This window comes from Mustela lutreola, chromosome 8 (genome assembly GCF_030435805.1).
Source record: "Mustela lutreola isolate mMusLut2 chromosome 8, mMusLut2.pri, whole genome shotgun sequence".
Lineage (NCBI taxonomy): Eukaryota > Metazoa > Chordata > Mammalia > Carnivora > Mustelidae > Mustela > Mustela lutreola.
The window spans coordinates 74,758,984-74,775,714 of record NC_081297.1 but is presented as its reverse complement, the minus strand read 5'-3'; the positions used below and the strand labels follow the sequence as shown (position 1 = coordinate 74,775,714).

General features: G+C 35.3%; 1 protein-coding gene across 8 annotated transcripts in view; it reads right to left on the bottom strand.

The window, feature by feature from the left end:
- The window catches only part of KIF21A (kinesin family member 21A), a 151,199-nt gene that overhangs the window by 28,891 nt on the left and 105,577 nt on the right, over positions 1–16,731 (bottom strand). For 5 of the 8 annotated variants that reach the window (XM_059185649.1, XM_059185652.1, XM_059185656.1 and 2 more), the window contains 13 exons: positions 16,439–16,556; positions 15,860–16,048; positions 14,772–14,971; positions 13,528–13,635; positions 9,504–9,572; positions 9,195–9,409; positions 8,907–9,060; positions 8,189–8,383; positions 7,643–7,744; positions 6,685–6,850; positions 6,198–6,218; positions 1,585–1,645; positions 1,159–1,213 (listed from right to left, as the gene is read on the bottom strand). In XM_059185649.1, the coding sequence (XP_059041632.1) occupies positions 1,159–1,213; positions 1,585–1,645; positions 6,198–6,218; positions 6,685–6,850; positions 7,643–7,744; positions 8,189–8,383; positions 8,907–9,060; positions 9,195–9,409; positions 9,504–9,572; positions 13,528–13,635; positions 14,772–14,971; positions 15,860–16,048; positions 16,439–16,556 (1,653 nt within the window). The remainder of the gene's footprint in view (positions 1–1,158; positions 1,214–1,584; positions 1,646–6,197; positions 6,219–6,684; positions 6,851–7,642; positions 7,745–8,188; positions 8,384–8,906; positions 9,061–9,194; positions 9,410–9,503; positions 9,573–13,527; positions 13,636–14,771; positions 14,972–15,859; positions 16,049–16,438; positions 16,557–16,731) is intronic. The other 3 variants (XM_059185650.1, XM_059185653.1, XM_059185655.1) reach the window with 1 other exon arrangement.

Below are 16,731 nucleotides of genomic sequence, written 5' to 3'. Positions count from 1 at the left end.
GCTCAATCATCCCAGGACCCTGAGATCATGACTTGAGCCGAAGGCAGAGGCTTAACCTGCTGACCCACCCAGGTGCCCCTTGACCAGTGTTTTAAAGACAAGTAAATCCTACATAAAAATCTGTATTTAAGGCTTCTTTGGAAAAAACAGTATCTAGTAGTCTCAGGCCTATATTCCTCATGACAAAAATAAGCCAGAGTTAAGTGGTGGTTATTTGCTTAGAAGTGGCCTGTCCTCTTTAGGGAATCACAATGACCTCTACTCATTATTTTACAGCCAGCCAAATTACTTATTTACATTATCTGACTGTTCAGTACAGTCCTTCAATCTGTCCTAATGCATTTGCACAGTGTTATTCTTTCCGGATCTGATTCTCCCCACTCATTTAACAAGTATTTACTAAGAACTACAAGAATTCTTTGTTTTTAAACATCTTAGAATGGTTAATTAATTCATCTATCAAATGCTACCAACTCTCAATCTAGAATTTTAACATTCTAGAATGTTAAAATTTCAAAAATTTCCTGCTAATTTACAAATTTTGCAAATTCATGCTGTATGCCACTACAGCATCTATCATCTCCTATATTACTAGGAAATTTCAGTGACTTCAATAAATTAGCACATTACTTCCTTAACAGGTAATAAAACTTTTAGGTAAAACTTGGAAGAAAAAAAGAATTGCTCTCCACAGTCATGTCTTCTCTAGTAGAAAAAGTGCCATAATGTGCTAAAGCACAAATTCCAAAAAGCAGAATGTTTCAATATACTTTTTTTCTGAAGGAGAATATGGTAATTATAGAACTAAATTTCTTAAACAGGGGAGCTCTGGTAAAAGTATGCCAATTTGCTAACCTACTAAGGGTCTGAAGCCTATGTGTGTGTTTATTTTTGAGAGAGAATGCACAAGCGTAGGGGGTGGGGAAGTGGGGTGGAGGGGCAGAGGGAGAGAGGAAATGTTATGTAGGCTCCACACCCAGCACAGAGCCAGACACAGGGCTCGATCTCATGACCCTGAGATCATGACCTGAGCCAAAATCAAGAGTCAGACATTTAACCAACTGAGCCCCCCAGGCACCCCTAAAACTCATGTGTTTAATAGTGATAACTAAAAACAGTGGGAAAGGATGCTTACCTGCTATTTTCAGTTCTCCTTACCTTGCTTTTAGGTTTCACTTCTCCACAAAGTTTCATAAGGTCTGAAGATAGTGTGCTATACCCAAATAAATAATTAACCACAGATTAAAGGGGAACTTAGAGAAAACTGTATGTCCTCTATGGATTATAACCATAGAAAGCATCTTACATGTCTATGGGGAAGAAAAGACAATATTTAAAATCAAAATGAACTAATTAAAAAATAGTTCATTTTCTTTCCTTAAATATCCCAGTAAATTTTATTTTAAAATTTGTGGTGGTTAAATATGACTTAGATTGGTTTCCATAATACCGTTTCTAATGTACTCACTTAGCCATAAAGTTCAAATTAGTTGTTTTATGGCAATTGTTTGAAGCAACAAGATAAAAGTATTTAAAACATTATAGAAATAAGTAAAATCTTTAAGTTTCTAAGGGCTCTCTTACCTTCCTTCCGATCCTGGGCTGTTTAAGGGTGCCTCTTCATCAGTACTATCCTCTACATTTTCTAAAACAAAAACAAATGTCCAAAAGCTAAGTATTATCCACATGTCATAATCTGAATGATAAAAATCCCCATGTCATAATAAACATCAGCCCAATGTCTCAACATAGGCAGTTCGGTTTTAGTTACTGAATCCGAATAGAAATGTAGAAAAATATTTCTAAGAAAACCCTCTGATTATGTGTCCTAAAATGAGAAAAAGTGTTCAAAACAAGAAAAAAATCACAAGTTCAAATCATAAAACAAAGAAAAACAAAATTCATAGGATGGAAATGAGATCATGTATTTATCAGAGTATGTGTAACTGTATATTTTTCAGAGTATATACTTAGGCCAAGCCCTCCAAACATGAAAAACCACTGAGTAAAATATAAAATTAAAATAAATGTTGCATGAGCTCCTTTTAATGTAGTAAGCCAATTTCAAAAACTATGTACGTGTAAACATACTTTCTATATTTTAATCAGTATGCCCCTGATTTCAATATCTTCCTTTATTTTTATTTTTGTTTTCAAGTAGAGGGTAAGCATGTGTGCCTGTGTGAAGGTATCGAGAAATTAAACATCCTCATGCAGCTTGTTCACACGTACATAAAAGACAAAAACAGTAGGTTTGCATGCAAGAGTTTTGTAACTGAATACAAGTAAATCACCACTATTTCAGAACAACTGTAACAGACTGGTAGAAGAGAGGAGAAAAAGCAAACAAGGAAATTAGGAGGAAGTCAATAAATCAAACAGCCACTGAAAGCAAACTATGTAAAATGTCAGTGAGCCCCTACATAGATGCAGGTTTTTAAAACATACACATTTTATTATAAAACCAATCCACAAAAATAACAACATTACAAATTACTTATATTAATGAAAAATATGTACAATTCTTCCTCTTTTCACTTTTAATTCTATACATGCGGGCAACTAATTCCTTTCTCGGATCCTCCCTTTCTTCTTCACTGGTTACCAGATATTTTGTTAGAAATTCAGTAATAGTTGATACGTGATAGTATTATCTAAAGTGGAGTCCATTGAGGACCCACACAAAGGGAATTTATTTTCTGGGGTGAAGAAAACTGTGGTCTTGAAGGCAGTGTGCATCTGAAAGCCCACCATTAGAGGGAGGCTCAAGGACTTGCTCCAGGGACAGGATAACTGAGTGTCAAGGTGACTGCCTTCATTGATAATATAGAACATGAGGTTATAAAGAAATGACAAAGTAGTCTTCATTTTCCCATGTATAAAAGCGGGCTAAGATTGGATAGTATTTTTCTTGTAGAAACCAGTTAGTATGAAACCAGTTAGTATGTTAAACATCATGTGAGTACTTAGTAAAAACATAACTCCTGCTGATGCATGTATGCATAATTAGAGATAATTATGGTTTGACATAACCCACCTGGCAAAAGGAGAGAGGCCCCCACCCAGAAAGTCACCAAGTCAAAGTCCTCTTCAGGACTGAACTTGTTCTGAGCACTACAGTCTTTGGGCAACCAGTCACACCATCACCCCACTGTTGTACTCTTAACTCTGAGAACACACATCCAGGCCACTATCAGCTTCTTTTCTCATCACCAAAGAACTAAAGCTTAAGGCAAAGAGACTTGCAACTCCCTAATGCCTTTCAGCTCATCTTTACCAGTTAAAGTTGCACAGTCTCATGTCACTGGAAGTTAACCAAGTATTTTTAAGTATTTAAGTTTAAAAAAAAGAAAAGTAATAAAAATAGTATATAGAAAATGGTTAGCATAGCAGCCCAAAACCACTATCCTTAGAAAGGCCTGCTTGCGGGCACCTGGATGGCTCAGTGGGTTAAAGCCTCTGCCTTCGGCTTGGGTCATGATCTCAGGGTCCTGGGATCGAAACCCACATAGGGCTCTCTGCTCAGCGGGGAGCCTGCTTCCTCCTCTTTCTCTCTGCCTGCCTCTCTGCCTACTTGCAATCTTTGTCTGTCAAATGAATAAATAAAATCTTTAAAAAAAAAAAAAAAGAAAAGAAAAGAAAAGAAAGAAAGAAAGGCCTGCTTGGTAAGTTGGACTTCGCCTGGCATCTGGAAACTTGACTCTCAGAGTGTCCCAGTCACTAGTTAACTACTGAAGGTACTGAAGGTACTTAGAATGTTTGTATGGTCTATGCTAAACTCCTGCCTTCTTTCTGGGAGTCTTGAGTCCTGGTACCTACTACATAGACAGTACATAAGTGACGAGTCCCCAGGAAAAACTTCAGGTTCTGAGTGTATGGACTTCCCTGGGCAAAAATGTTGTACACATACTGCTGCATTTTCATTCTAAAGGGAAAGGAACATTCTGTGTTATCTCCTCAGAAGGGAGAGAACATAAGGAAAACCAGACATGGATTCCTCTGGACTACATCTGTGGTTTTTTTTCTGTCTTATGATTCAGCTATGTATCCTTCCTACATGAATCTTTGCCATGAATCAACCATACGCTGAGCCCCATGAGTCCTCATAGCAAGTCTCCAAAGGTACGGAAGATCTTAGGGACCCTAACATAGGGAAAAAAGAAGAGGATAATAAAGGTGTTTTTCAAAGGCTACCAAAGTACCCAAACATTAGCAAGGCCCACCTTTTAGCCTTATGTTCCATCATTCTAGGCCATGTACTTGTTGCTCAGGGTAAGAATCTGCCTGAAGGCTCCATGCGTACAATACTGTGGCTGAGTGTCTGTCTTTTAGTTTAGTCATTACCTGGAGTGACTCTTCTCTCTTCCTCTTCCACCTATCTTTTGCCTAGCTAACTTTTTTCTTCTTTTGTGTTTCAGCTCAAATATCACCTCTTCCGAAAAGCTTTTATCAACTACTCCCTTCCTATTGGGTGGCCCCACTCTGTGCTCCTATTAACTCCCTACTAGAGATCTCAGTCACTGCCCTCACTGAATGTATCCTATTCTTCATGGTCTGTCACCCTCAGCAAGGCATCAAGTCAATGAGGGCAAGACTTTGTGTCTTACTTGGATCCCAGCACTCAGCCCAAGGCTTGAGGTAAAATTACAGTTAAGTACAGTTCTCTAGCTTCTGTGAACTTAAACTTCCATTTTTTTTTTTCCTCTTTCCATGCTTTTCCTCCAAAGCACCTCTAGGCTAGATTATGGCCCCCATCTAGAGCACAGACTTCAGTCACAGAGACATACGTTACATCAGCTGAATGGGTTTCCACTCTCTGGTTCTGACCCTTTTTCAACCGTAGATAAATGAAAATTGTTTGAAAGTTATAAAAAAATAGCACTGCCCATCAAATAATCAGTTTAATATCTTCTGCACAAAAGGACATTAAGAAGGACATGTGCATTTTCTTCCAAGTTAAAAGAGACAATGGACTTAAAAAAAAGTCCACCTATTATTATGGGCTGGGCCACAAAGAACAAAGACAAGGAGCAGGAGAGTGAGGAGGAAGAACAGCAAGAGCAGAAACGTGCCTCAAAACACGTGGAATGCCAAAAAATTCTAGTTACGATCCAGGAATTTGGGCAGTCTTGATTAGGAGATAACCAGTCCTACCTTTTCTACCTATATTTGTTATAGCTTGATCAGATTAAAAATAGTTAGCTTTTCTATACCTAAATTATGTAGTTGATCTCAAGGAAATACTACGTTGAGATTAACACGTGGTATAAACATCTAATAAATCAAATAGCTCATGTATTTTATTTGTGTAACATCTTATTTAAAACAAATTCAGATGAATAGATTGTGTTTATTCTAATGACACAGACAGGTAAGTATATTTACTCTTTCAGTTACATTCCTTTCCTTTAAGTATAAAAACTTTTGGCAGCTGTGTACTTAGAAAAAGAAAAGTTCAGATCAGATTTTGAAATAATTTTAATTAAATAAAAACTGTTCCAAAATAATCATTCAGAAAAATCCAAAGTAATAAAATTGCCCTGGTACTCCTGGTCCTTCATGTGTATAATCACTAAGAGGACTGGATGTAGTTGATGTGAATATTGTAGTGGCAAGAGAAAGAGGTTGAAACTTTCTGTACTTGTTTATCTCTAAAGCCCATTCTAATATGAAAATATTACAAATATTGTTTTAATCTGTTCACATAAAATGCTTTGAATAGTTTTATTCAATTTATATTAAATTATATGTGTTGAATTTTATAAAAATTAAGAATAGTTGAGACCCTATCAAATATATACCAAAGATATATGCTAAGGAAAGTTAATTATAAGGTTAAAACAGATGCAAGTTAACAGATATATTTAAAAATTAAAGAAATGGGTACTCCTTTTTTTCCCTACAAGAAAGAGAAAGAAGGGCTTATGAAACTGGAGCCACAGCTGGAGGTCAAAAAATAAAAGAGAAAATTAACTAAAGCCTACTTCTTTAAATATCTAATATTTTTAAATTAGGAATGTATAGGAAAGACAAAAGACTTAGTTGTTTGTGGTCATGGATACATTTCAAAAAAGAGCATGCAAAAACCAATTGGCTGCCAATAAAAATTTTAAACATAAGATGTACCACAATTAGTGTACATGAACAATTAGTAACTCATGCAGCTGTAGAGTACACAGAAAGCTAAACATACTTACCTAAAGGTACGCTATCTAGATCTGTGTAAATAACAGCAAAAAGGAAACAAAAAGCAATACTCCAATCAAAACAGATCCAATGTTAAGAACTCCCACATAAAACAAGATTATGCACCATTTATAAGATGTGTAGAATAGATGCCATAAAAAACACTTATTATTTTTTCAAGGCTGTTAGATATGCAGAGTAAAGTAATGAAACTTGGTTAATATTTTAAATAACCAATTCAGAAACTTGGTTGATCCACAAAAACTAATTGCTTAATAAGGTTAAATAAGCCTTTTAAGTTGGTAATCATTTCTTGGAATGACAATAATCACATCTCCCAAATTTATACATGCAAATTAAAGCAGGAGTAATTATCAAAAGCATAAGTAAATATAGCATCTATTCAGTCAAACAACAAGGGAAAAGAGGTATAGTATAGCATTCTCAAAGAGCAAAGCTACCATGCAATTCATTTAACTGAAATTTAGTCCAAATTACCTTGTAAAGCATGGCCTAGTAAAGCATCTAGCTCAGGATTTAACTCTGCTTTCTCTTTCAACATATGGAATAGGAGCTGGTTTTGTGTAGCACTGGTTATTTCAGTTTGTTTAAGCCGACCTTCAAGTACTTTAATTTGAGCCTCTTTCTGGGCAGCCTGAAGACCCTGTAATTACACAGAAACATAGTAACAACAAAAACAACAACAACAATTATCTTAGGTCATACAAAACAGAATCTACTACACAAAGATCTGTATCAAATAGCAAGTATCTATGATACATGGACTTTGACATCAGACAGACCTTGATTCATGGAAGCTCTTCCACTTACTAGCCTGGTGATCTTAAGCTAATTACCTCATCTTCCTGACTGCGTTTCCTCATCTGCAAAATGATATGAATAATACCTACCTCCTAGCACACTGTAAAGATTAAGTAGGAGAACATAAAATAAAGGGTCTAGCACAGTCCCAAAGTAGTGTTAAAAAAAAAAAAAGTGACTTAGAAATCATTATCATCTTCAACATTTAGGCCTAAGTTTCTTATAGCTGACAGGTTAATGCATTTACATTCAAACAGGAGGGAAGTGTCACTGTATTTTTTTCCTTTCTGATCTTCTTTTGAACTGTAAAGAATCAATATTAAACCAAATTATAATACCAAATTTGTCTGCACCCCCCAAGAGATTGTTCTTTTCATTTTTCCTTTGATAAAGCAAAAGGTAAATTGTTTCTTGTTTAAGCTTTTATCTCTTCTAATACACAAGTACAATGGATGACAAGCTAATGGAATTGATCTAAACAGCGCTGCCTTTTCTTAACTCTAAAGAAAGATAAAAGAATTTTTTCAATTAAAAGAAATCTTACTTATTACAGAGGAAAGTGTCACTGGAGAAAGATAAACAAAATGAATTAATCAAAACTTGGGTTTTCAGTAATGGGGTAGTTAGAGCATACCTTATTGATACCCATTGACAAGAAGTGATCCAGCAGATATCGGGCTTCTGTAAGTGTGCAAGCATTAATGACTGCACTGACATCCAATGTTTCTCCTTCTTCCTACAACAAACCAGCATATGATGAACATTACTTTGAGCTGAATGTATTCTAACAGAAGCAAAAGCCTATTATTTCATTTATTTATTTGGTAGTATCGAGTTAGTTAATGAGACTCTTGAGGAAAACATAAAATATGATCTCTACCCCAAGAAACATGTGTGCCCATTGAAAAGAAAAAAACACACCTGAGCAGTTAAGAATCCAGGGTGGCTCAACAAATGATATACATTTTTAAACATTTTTGATTTTACAAACAATAAATAATATCACAAAATCAACAAAGAAATCTGGAGAGCAGGCAGGGAGTGATATCCATGTAAAACCTAACAATCATATTAAACCAATAATTTAAAAATTCCTTGATATAAAAATTCAAAGTGCTTTTAATGATAAATATGAAAATATCTTCCTTAAGCGATTCAGCATTTTTTTACAGTTACAAACCTTTGCTTCTTCCATCTGCATGATGTTGGCTTGACAATCAGAGATACTGTCATTGATGTAATCTATATTAGCAGTTAATGACTCCATCTCCTCATTGATGTTAACCACATTTTTATCTCCCTCTCCACTCTCCTTGACAATCTTTTCCCGTCTTTTTGAAAGTTTCTCTCGTCTTTTTGTGAGTTCTTCCCGTTGCTATTGAGAAGACAGATTGGATTTCAAGAAATAATATTGATCCGCGACCGTAAGAACACTAGGCTAAGTGAAATAAATGAGTCCCAGAAGGACACATACTGCAAGATTGCATTTATATGTGGTATCTAAAATAGTCAAACTCATAGATGCTCTAAATAAAATGGCGGTTGCCAGGGGCTGGGGGGAGGTGTCATTTGATGGGTCTGAAGTTTCAGCTATGCAAGATGAGTAAGTTCTAGAGATCTGTTGTACAACAGGTGCCTATAATTAACAACTATGCGCTGTACACTTAAAAATGTGTGAAGAAGGTCGATCTCATGTTGTCTGTTCTTACCACAATTAAAAAAAGCAAAACAAAAAAATAAATAATGTTCACCTAGTCACACATAATGCAATCAAAACTCACCCCCCAAAAAAGGAAGAAAAAATATTGGGAAGTATTCATTTACCCAGAGATCAAATTTGGAAAACTAAAAGTAAGAGCCAGCTAAGGAAGAACATATCTACGTTCTGTTTCCCACACCTTGAGGAGTCTATTCATATCCGCCTCCATATTGGAAATAGTCATTTTCTGCATGATGATGTCTGTGACCCTGCGCTCAAGAAGCTGCCACTTCATGCGAGCTGTCTTGGAAGTAAACACTCGGCCAGTCAATCCTTTCCTCTGATATTTTTTTCTATAATCATACAAAAACAAACACGTGTAATTACTTAGATGCTGCCAAATAATGAACTGTTTTTCACCGAAGTCCAACATTTAGTCATAATGCCACAAAGATTATATCAGAAGGAACAGGACAATTGTACTGACCTGGTTCCATTTGTTGTGGGCGTTGGTAAGGCCTGGACTCTTGCCACAGGAATTCTCATTTTCTGCTGTGCTCCTGCCCTTGATACATCTGCTTCTACAGCAACTGCACTGGAACCTGCGTCCTGAACAGGGGTATCAGATGAGCTCAGCTTCCGAGTGACCTTCCCAGCCACTCTGTCAGACATGGGCCTCACTTGCCTGCGAAGAGCTGTAACCTGAAGGAACAAGAGAGACTGACTCGTCCTATAGTCTACAGACATACAATATTTACCTCAAAGCCAGAGCATTTCCTCCAAATGACTGACTTGCCTCTTCAGTTTTGCGACGAAGAACCACTTCTTGGTTTCTTTTTTGGGCTTCCAGAAGTCTAAGTTGATGCTATAAGATAATAACAAATACATTAAAATGGTAAACTGAAAGATACAATGCTTCCTACTCCTGTAATAACATAGTCCCTTTGGGAACTATAATAGTTCTTAGTAGAATCTGAGCTTTTAACAACCTTGCATCCATTGCTACAAATAAGGATATTTTATTGCAATAAACAAAAATGCATACTGATACAGCCACCTTTTTCTAAATAATGAAGTTATCTCTGTGACATACTTTTATCTAAGAAACTCTATATAATGCTTACTATACACAAGTACTTTCCTAAGTGCTTTGTAAATATTATATCGTTTCATTTTTGCTAGACACTTGTTTTGCTAGCTGAAGCATGAACAGGATGAAACACAGCTTAGAATACTTTCAATAAAGTCATTTTACAATATATGCAGTAATTACTAAGTCTCTTTTAAATATAGGGAAAACATATATTAATTATATTAACACTTTATAATAACTTTGAAAATATTATTATGTTGGATAAAGTAAATAAACAATAAAACATGTCAGTATTGGCTGCCAATTTGTTTCTAGGTACTTTATATGATAAAGACAATTCATTATAAATTACTTTAAGTCATTTTGTAAGGCTAAAATTTAGGAAACAATTTTGGGCTTAAAAAGAACAGAGATCCTAATTCTAGTTCTGTCATTTATTCAACTCTGTGACCCCGGGCAAGGCTTAGGAATTGGGCTTAAATCACAAATACGCCTTCTGGGACTTAAATTCTGTGATATACCAAATAACCTTTCATGTTTTGCATCACTAATTTAAACAGGTAATTCATCTCATGTTTATGTAAAGTCATTCCTATGTCATCAGATGAGAATTGTGGGAGAAACAGATTCTATCTTATCACTCCCATATTGTCATTGCCTACAGCAATGATTGAATGGAGGTAAAGTTAACAAATCTTTTTAAATGAATGAACTACCAAAAATTAAAATTAACATATAGTTTGAAACTTGTTACTACTATATTAAGATTTTTTATACTCTAAGTCAAATTTCAAGTTCATTCATATTCTTTGTATGGTGTACAAATATCCAAAGGGCTAAAAGATGAATATGACATGAAACAATTTATAAAGAGAAGGGTTCAATATGCACACAAGGCAATAAGTAAAAGGATAAAAGAGTCTGAATGTTAGCTTTGTGTGTGATTATTCAGCCTCACATTTTTTTTTTTTTAAAGATTTTATTTATTTATTTGACAGACAGAGATCACAAGTAGGCAGAGAGGCAGGAAGAGAGAGAGAGAGGGAAGCAGGCTCCCCGCTGAGCAGAGAGCCTGATGTGGGACTCGATCCCAGGACCCTGAGATCATGACCTGAGCCGAAGGCAGCGGCCCAACCCACTGAGCCACCCAGGCGCCCCAGCCTCACATTTTTATAACAGAATATTATATCACATATGATCCTATGTTGTAGAATAAGATTCAAAATTCCCTCCCAGGAGTTAGTTGTTCAATATTGACCTCTATGTCTCATAAGAGTTAGTTACAAAGAAATAAGTAGTGAATATTGAAAGGAAGTTATACTTGTCATCCAAAAGTTTGGATTAAAAACAAAATAAGGTATTTGTCTTTCTCTGACTTGTTTCATTTAGCATAATACTCTCCAGCTTTACTCTCCAGCTTTACCCATATCATTGCAAACGGCAAGATTTCATTCTTTCTTATGGCTGAGTCATATGTAGAATTTAAGAAACAAAATAAATGAGCAAAGGGAAAAAAAGACAGGTGCAAACTAAGAAAAAGACTCTTAACTACAGAGAACAAACTGATGGTTACCACAGGTGAGGTTGGGGTGGGGGCGATCTATGAAATAGGTGATGGGAGTAAGGAGGGCATTTGCTGTGATGAGCCCTGGGTATTGTATGGGACAGCTGAATCACTGTATTATATGCCTGAATCTAATATTATACTGTATGTTAATGGACTGGAATTTGAATAAGAGCTTCTAAATAAATAAATAAATAAATAAACAGTCAAAAAGTGGAAAAAACCCAAATATCTACCAATTAAGGAATGGATAAACAAAATGTGCTCTATCCATACAGTCATAAAAAGGAATGAACTACCAGTACATGCAATATCGTCGATGAACCTTGAAAAATCATGCTAAATTTAAAAAACCAGATAAAAAAGGCTATATATTGTATACTCCATTCATATAAAATATCCACAGTGGGCAAATCCATAGAAACAGAAAATATAGTAGAATTGCTATCAGTAGCCAGGGAGGGGGAAGAATGGGAGTGACTGCTAATGGGTATGGAGCTTCTTTCTGGAGTGATAAAAAAATATTCTGGAATAAAATAGTGGTAATCCTTGCACAATTCTGTGACTATACTAAATCCTTAAATTGTACAGTTTAAAGGAGGGAATTTTATGGCTTGTTCAAATATGTCAATTTTTATAAATCGGAAAAAAGGAAGAAACATAGCCTTAATACAGCAGTCATCTCATGAGAATAATCTATTTTTCTCATTATTCCCTTCTAGCTCCTTAAATTTTCTCTTTACTTCCCAAAGTACATGTCTACTTTCTAAAATATGCTGTTTGCTTACATTTTCTACAGGGAGGATTTAGAACAAGTTGAGCAAGAAAAAAGAACAGAGACTGAAACCTAACTAACTATGGGGAAAAGACCATTTTGGCCTCTTCTTTTGAGGGAAAAAAATCATAAATAACCATTTTGCCAGAAATTTGGAAAGAAGAAAAAACAAAGTAACTATAACCTAAAACCTTAACACAATTACATAGTTAGCAAGTTATTTATCCTTAAAACTTTTTCCCTCATTTTAATCAAGCATGCATATATGAAATGCTACTTTATGGGGTGCCTGCATGGCTGAGTCAGTTAAGCATCTGCCTTTGGCTCAGGCCATGATCTCAGGGTTCTGGGATGAAGCCCCGCATCGGGCTCACTGCACAGCAGGGAGTCTGCTTCTCCCTCTATCTCTGCGCCTCTCCATCCCACTCATGTTCTTCTCTGTCTCAAATAAATAAATAAATTCTTTAAAAAAAAAATGCTACTGGGGCGCCTGGGTGGCTCAGTGGGTTAAAGCCTCTGCCTTCGGCTCAGGTCATGATCCCAGGGTCCTGGGATTGAGCCCCGCATCAGGCTCTCTGCTCAGCAGGGAGTCTGCTTCTTCCTGCCTCTCTGCCTACTTGTGATCTCTGTCAAATAAATAAAATCTTTAAAAAAATAAGAATAAAAATAAAAATAAATGCTACTTTACACTTAATGTTAAATCACAGTCATTTTTCATTTTACTATGCAGTTTCCAAATCCTAATCTTTAATGGCTGAATAATAACTTATTAAATGAGATGGACAATAATTAACCATTCCCCTTACTATCAAGCATCTTGATTGTTTTTACATTTTTCACTATTACAAACAACCCTAAAGTAAAGATTTTAAAACATAACAAATTTTCTGATTTTAGATCATTTTCTTATTCAAAGTTCATGGGAGAAGTAGGATTCTTAAGTCAAAGAATGTGAAAACTTCTATAGCTCTTAGTAAAGCTGCCTCAGTGAAAGTGGGTTATTATTCCAGGAAGATTGCTAAGAATCTCTAGTGGTGAAACTGTCTGGAACCATCCTAAAACCACTATTTTACATAATACTGCAAGTAGTTCCCTGATCTCCTTAGAGATCATCAATTATTCTTTGCCATTTTCTTGCATCTCATCATCTAGGAAATAAGCAAGCCTCTAATAAAACTTATAATAATATTATAGAGTTTTTACGACCTTGTATATTGAGTTACTATAATCCAAATATTATAATAAATGCCATATTTAAAATTAATGCTTGCTTATGATCCTTATTCTGCACTTAATAGTTACAGTTATCAGAAAATTTTCTTCCACTTACTAAACAAGCTTGTTCAATGTACAATATTTGTATTTAACTGAAAGTTAAATCCACTCACATCTCTTTTACGTTGATCTTTTTTCAACTGAGCAATCTCTCTGTTTCTTCTAGACTCTGTCAATCTGGCTTTTTCTTGTTCTTCTTTCATTTGTTTCATTAGCCGAACCTAAAAAAATTAGATAAATACATCTATTGGAGTTTTCCTATCACAACATTCATTAAATTAATCACACATATGGAAATAAGCAGTTAGAATTCTGAATACTTAACAAGGAAAAAAGTGGAGCTTTGATGCACATTTTAAATGGTCAATGCTGATCATAGAAATAGAATTAGAAATTCTACTTAAAATTTCTAATTAGAAATAGAAACATTTCTATTTCTAATACTTTTCTAATACGTTTCTATCAATTGCTTAGTGCTGTATCCATTTTATATTCAGTGTTCAATTGTTCTGTAACTTGAAGGAATTTTTAGTACTTATTACCAGTAGCTATATGACCTTGAACAAATTACTTAACCTCTCTAAGTTTTCATTTGTCATATATAAAAATAGAGATAACAACTCTATGGCATTATTGGACTATCATGACAATTTATTGAGTAATACCTGTAGAGTGCTAATAACAATGTCTGGCATATAGTAAGCACCTAATAATTTTAGCTATTGCAGTCATCAGCAAAGACACATTATGATCTAAAATTTCCTAAATCATTTTCACATTTGCTATTTCACATTTGCTATTTGACATTGATTGTCATACCAAATGTTAATAAGAATAATTAATCCCACAACAAAAACACAGAACAGATAAGGATTCACATACTCTCTTTTGTCAAGAAGACAATTTATACTTTTCTGTGTATGGGAAGGATAAACACTAAATTCAAGTTAGTTGTTACCTCTGGAGGCAAAGACAGTAGTTACCTCTGGGGGCAAAACTTCATACATAGGAAGTTTTGTGTATACTGTAATGTTTAATATCTTAAATAGAAATATAGTGCTCATTATGTAATTATCAATAAATTTTTGCATGTTCAAGATATATTATGTGTTTCATGAAGAGAGCTATATCTATCAGTCAAAGAAGCCCTGTTTTTGACATGATTTTCAGCTACTATAAAGAAAGGCTTTGACAATGGATGAGTATAGGAAACAACTTCTAATTGCCAAAAGAAAATGCATTATTTGTAAGACTGGGTTACCTTTTATTGAATATGGAAAGAACCACAATAATTTTTTTGTCCCAAATGACACAAATATCCTCAACATCAGACTTTAATGCAAAATATAATCAATACCTTTGTTTTTTTCATTTCCATCACATCCTGCTGCAATTTCTTCAATTGTTTTTCATATTGAGACTGGTTTTTAAGCAGTCTTGCATGCTCTTTTTGGGCTGTCTGAAGTCTTTGTAGTTCTTTATTCATAGCTTGAAGTTTCTTTTCATATTCAGACCTAACTTTTTTTGCCTTTTCTTCTGAGTAAGATTCCACTGAACCTAAACGACCAAAGGGTATTTGTATTTATTTCTATGAGATACAGATTCTCATTTTGTAGATTTACAATTCATGAGCTCAGAGAAAAACTACCTTCCTAACACAAACCTCAGGAGGCCAGGGCATCTGTGAATCACTCTCTTTTATTAGCTACTCTCAGCTTGTTTAACAATTATTTAAGTTTTTTTTGTTTTGTTTTGTTTTTGTTTTAAATATTTTATTTATTTATTTGACGGAGAGAGATCACAGGTAGGTAGAGAGGCTGGCAGAGAGAGAGAGAGAGAGAGGGAAGCAGGCTCCCCACGGAGCAGAGAGCCCGATGTGGGACTCGATCCCAGGACCCTGAGATCACGACCCGAGCCGAAGGCAGCAGCCCAACCCACTGAGCCACCCAGGCGCCCCTTAAGTTGTTTTTTTTTTTTAAGATTTTTTTTTTTAAAAAGATTTTACTTATCTATTTGACAGAGAGAGAGATCAAAAGTGGGCAGAGAGGCAGGCAGAGAGGGAGAAGCAGGCTCCCTGCTGAGCAGACAGCCTCCAGGCCTCGACCAAAGGACCCTGAGATCATAACCTGAGCCAAAGGCAGAGGCTTAACCCACTGAGCCACCCAGGTGCCCTTAAGTTTTGTTTTGTTTTGTTTTTTCTTAATTTAAAAAATATTCCCAGCATAAATCAAGATAGTAAAAACAATTAGCCACAACTTTGCACAAAATAATTAAATAACCTAGACAGGTACCAGAATGAAAAAATAAGCAATATTTGACATAATGAGACAAACTCACATATAATGTGGCTTCTAATGCAATTTCTTTCCTCTAAAGGCAGACACGATAAAAACCCATTTTTGCAATTTAGTTGGAACTTTAATTAGAAGTAAATGTAATTCTTACCTAAGTTCTGCAGCACCTGGTCTCTCTCAAGCTGAGTGTCCCGAATTTTATGTTGTAGCATCATTAGCTTCTCCTCATATTGCTTTTTTAGTGTCTGCAGTCTTTTCTGGCTGTTCTCTAGTTCATCAATCAGCTTCTGCTTGATTGCAATTTCACAAGTAATGTTTGCTAAGTCTGCTTGATAATTGGCTATTTATAAAAGAAAAAATAAACACACTGTAATAGACCACAATATCATAATTCTAACTTGCAAGCAAAAGTATGAAAACCATCATCTATACCCAGGTATTCACTTAGCAGCTATAAAGAAAATGTCCTAGATAAACCAAAAGCTAAAAAAGAGGTAAACAAGATAGACTGTTCACATTGATCAGTGACAACAGACACTATTTGTGCTAAGAATGGAAATCACACAAGGACTAATTCCAGGAGGGACAGAAACATGAGGCAGGGAGGGGATACACAAGGCGGCAGTTCTAAAAGCTGCCCTCATCAAGAAGGAAATGGAGAATGTTGCCTGCCCATATTTTTAAAAAATTGCCCAAATTAATTTTTGCCCTTGTACTGAACCGCAAGTACCTTTCTCATCTGATTCGGAATCTGATTCATCGGAGCTTTCACCCCCTTCAATGTCATCTTCTTCCTCTTCCTCCTCCTCCTCTTCTTCCTCGTGATCACTCACTTCTTGACTCTCTTCCTAAAATGTAATTTATGACCATTAATAGCACAATATTAACAAAATAAACTGATTACTTCATTAAGAGAGATTGCTGGAGTACTAAATACAGAAGTACATGAATTTCACCTTTCATCAAGTACAAAAATCATTCCACAATTTTAGGGTTTTTACATAATTTTATCTTAAATAAATA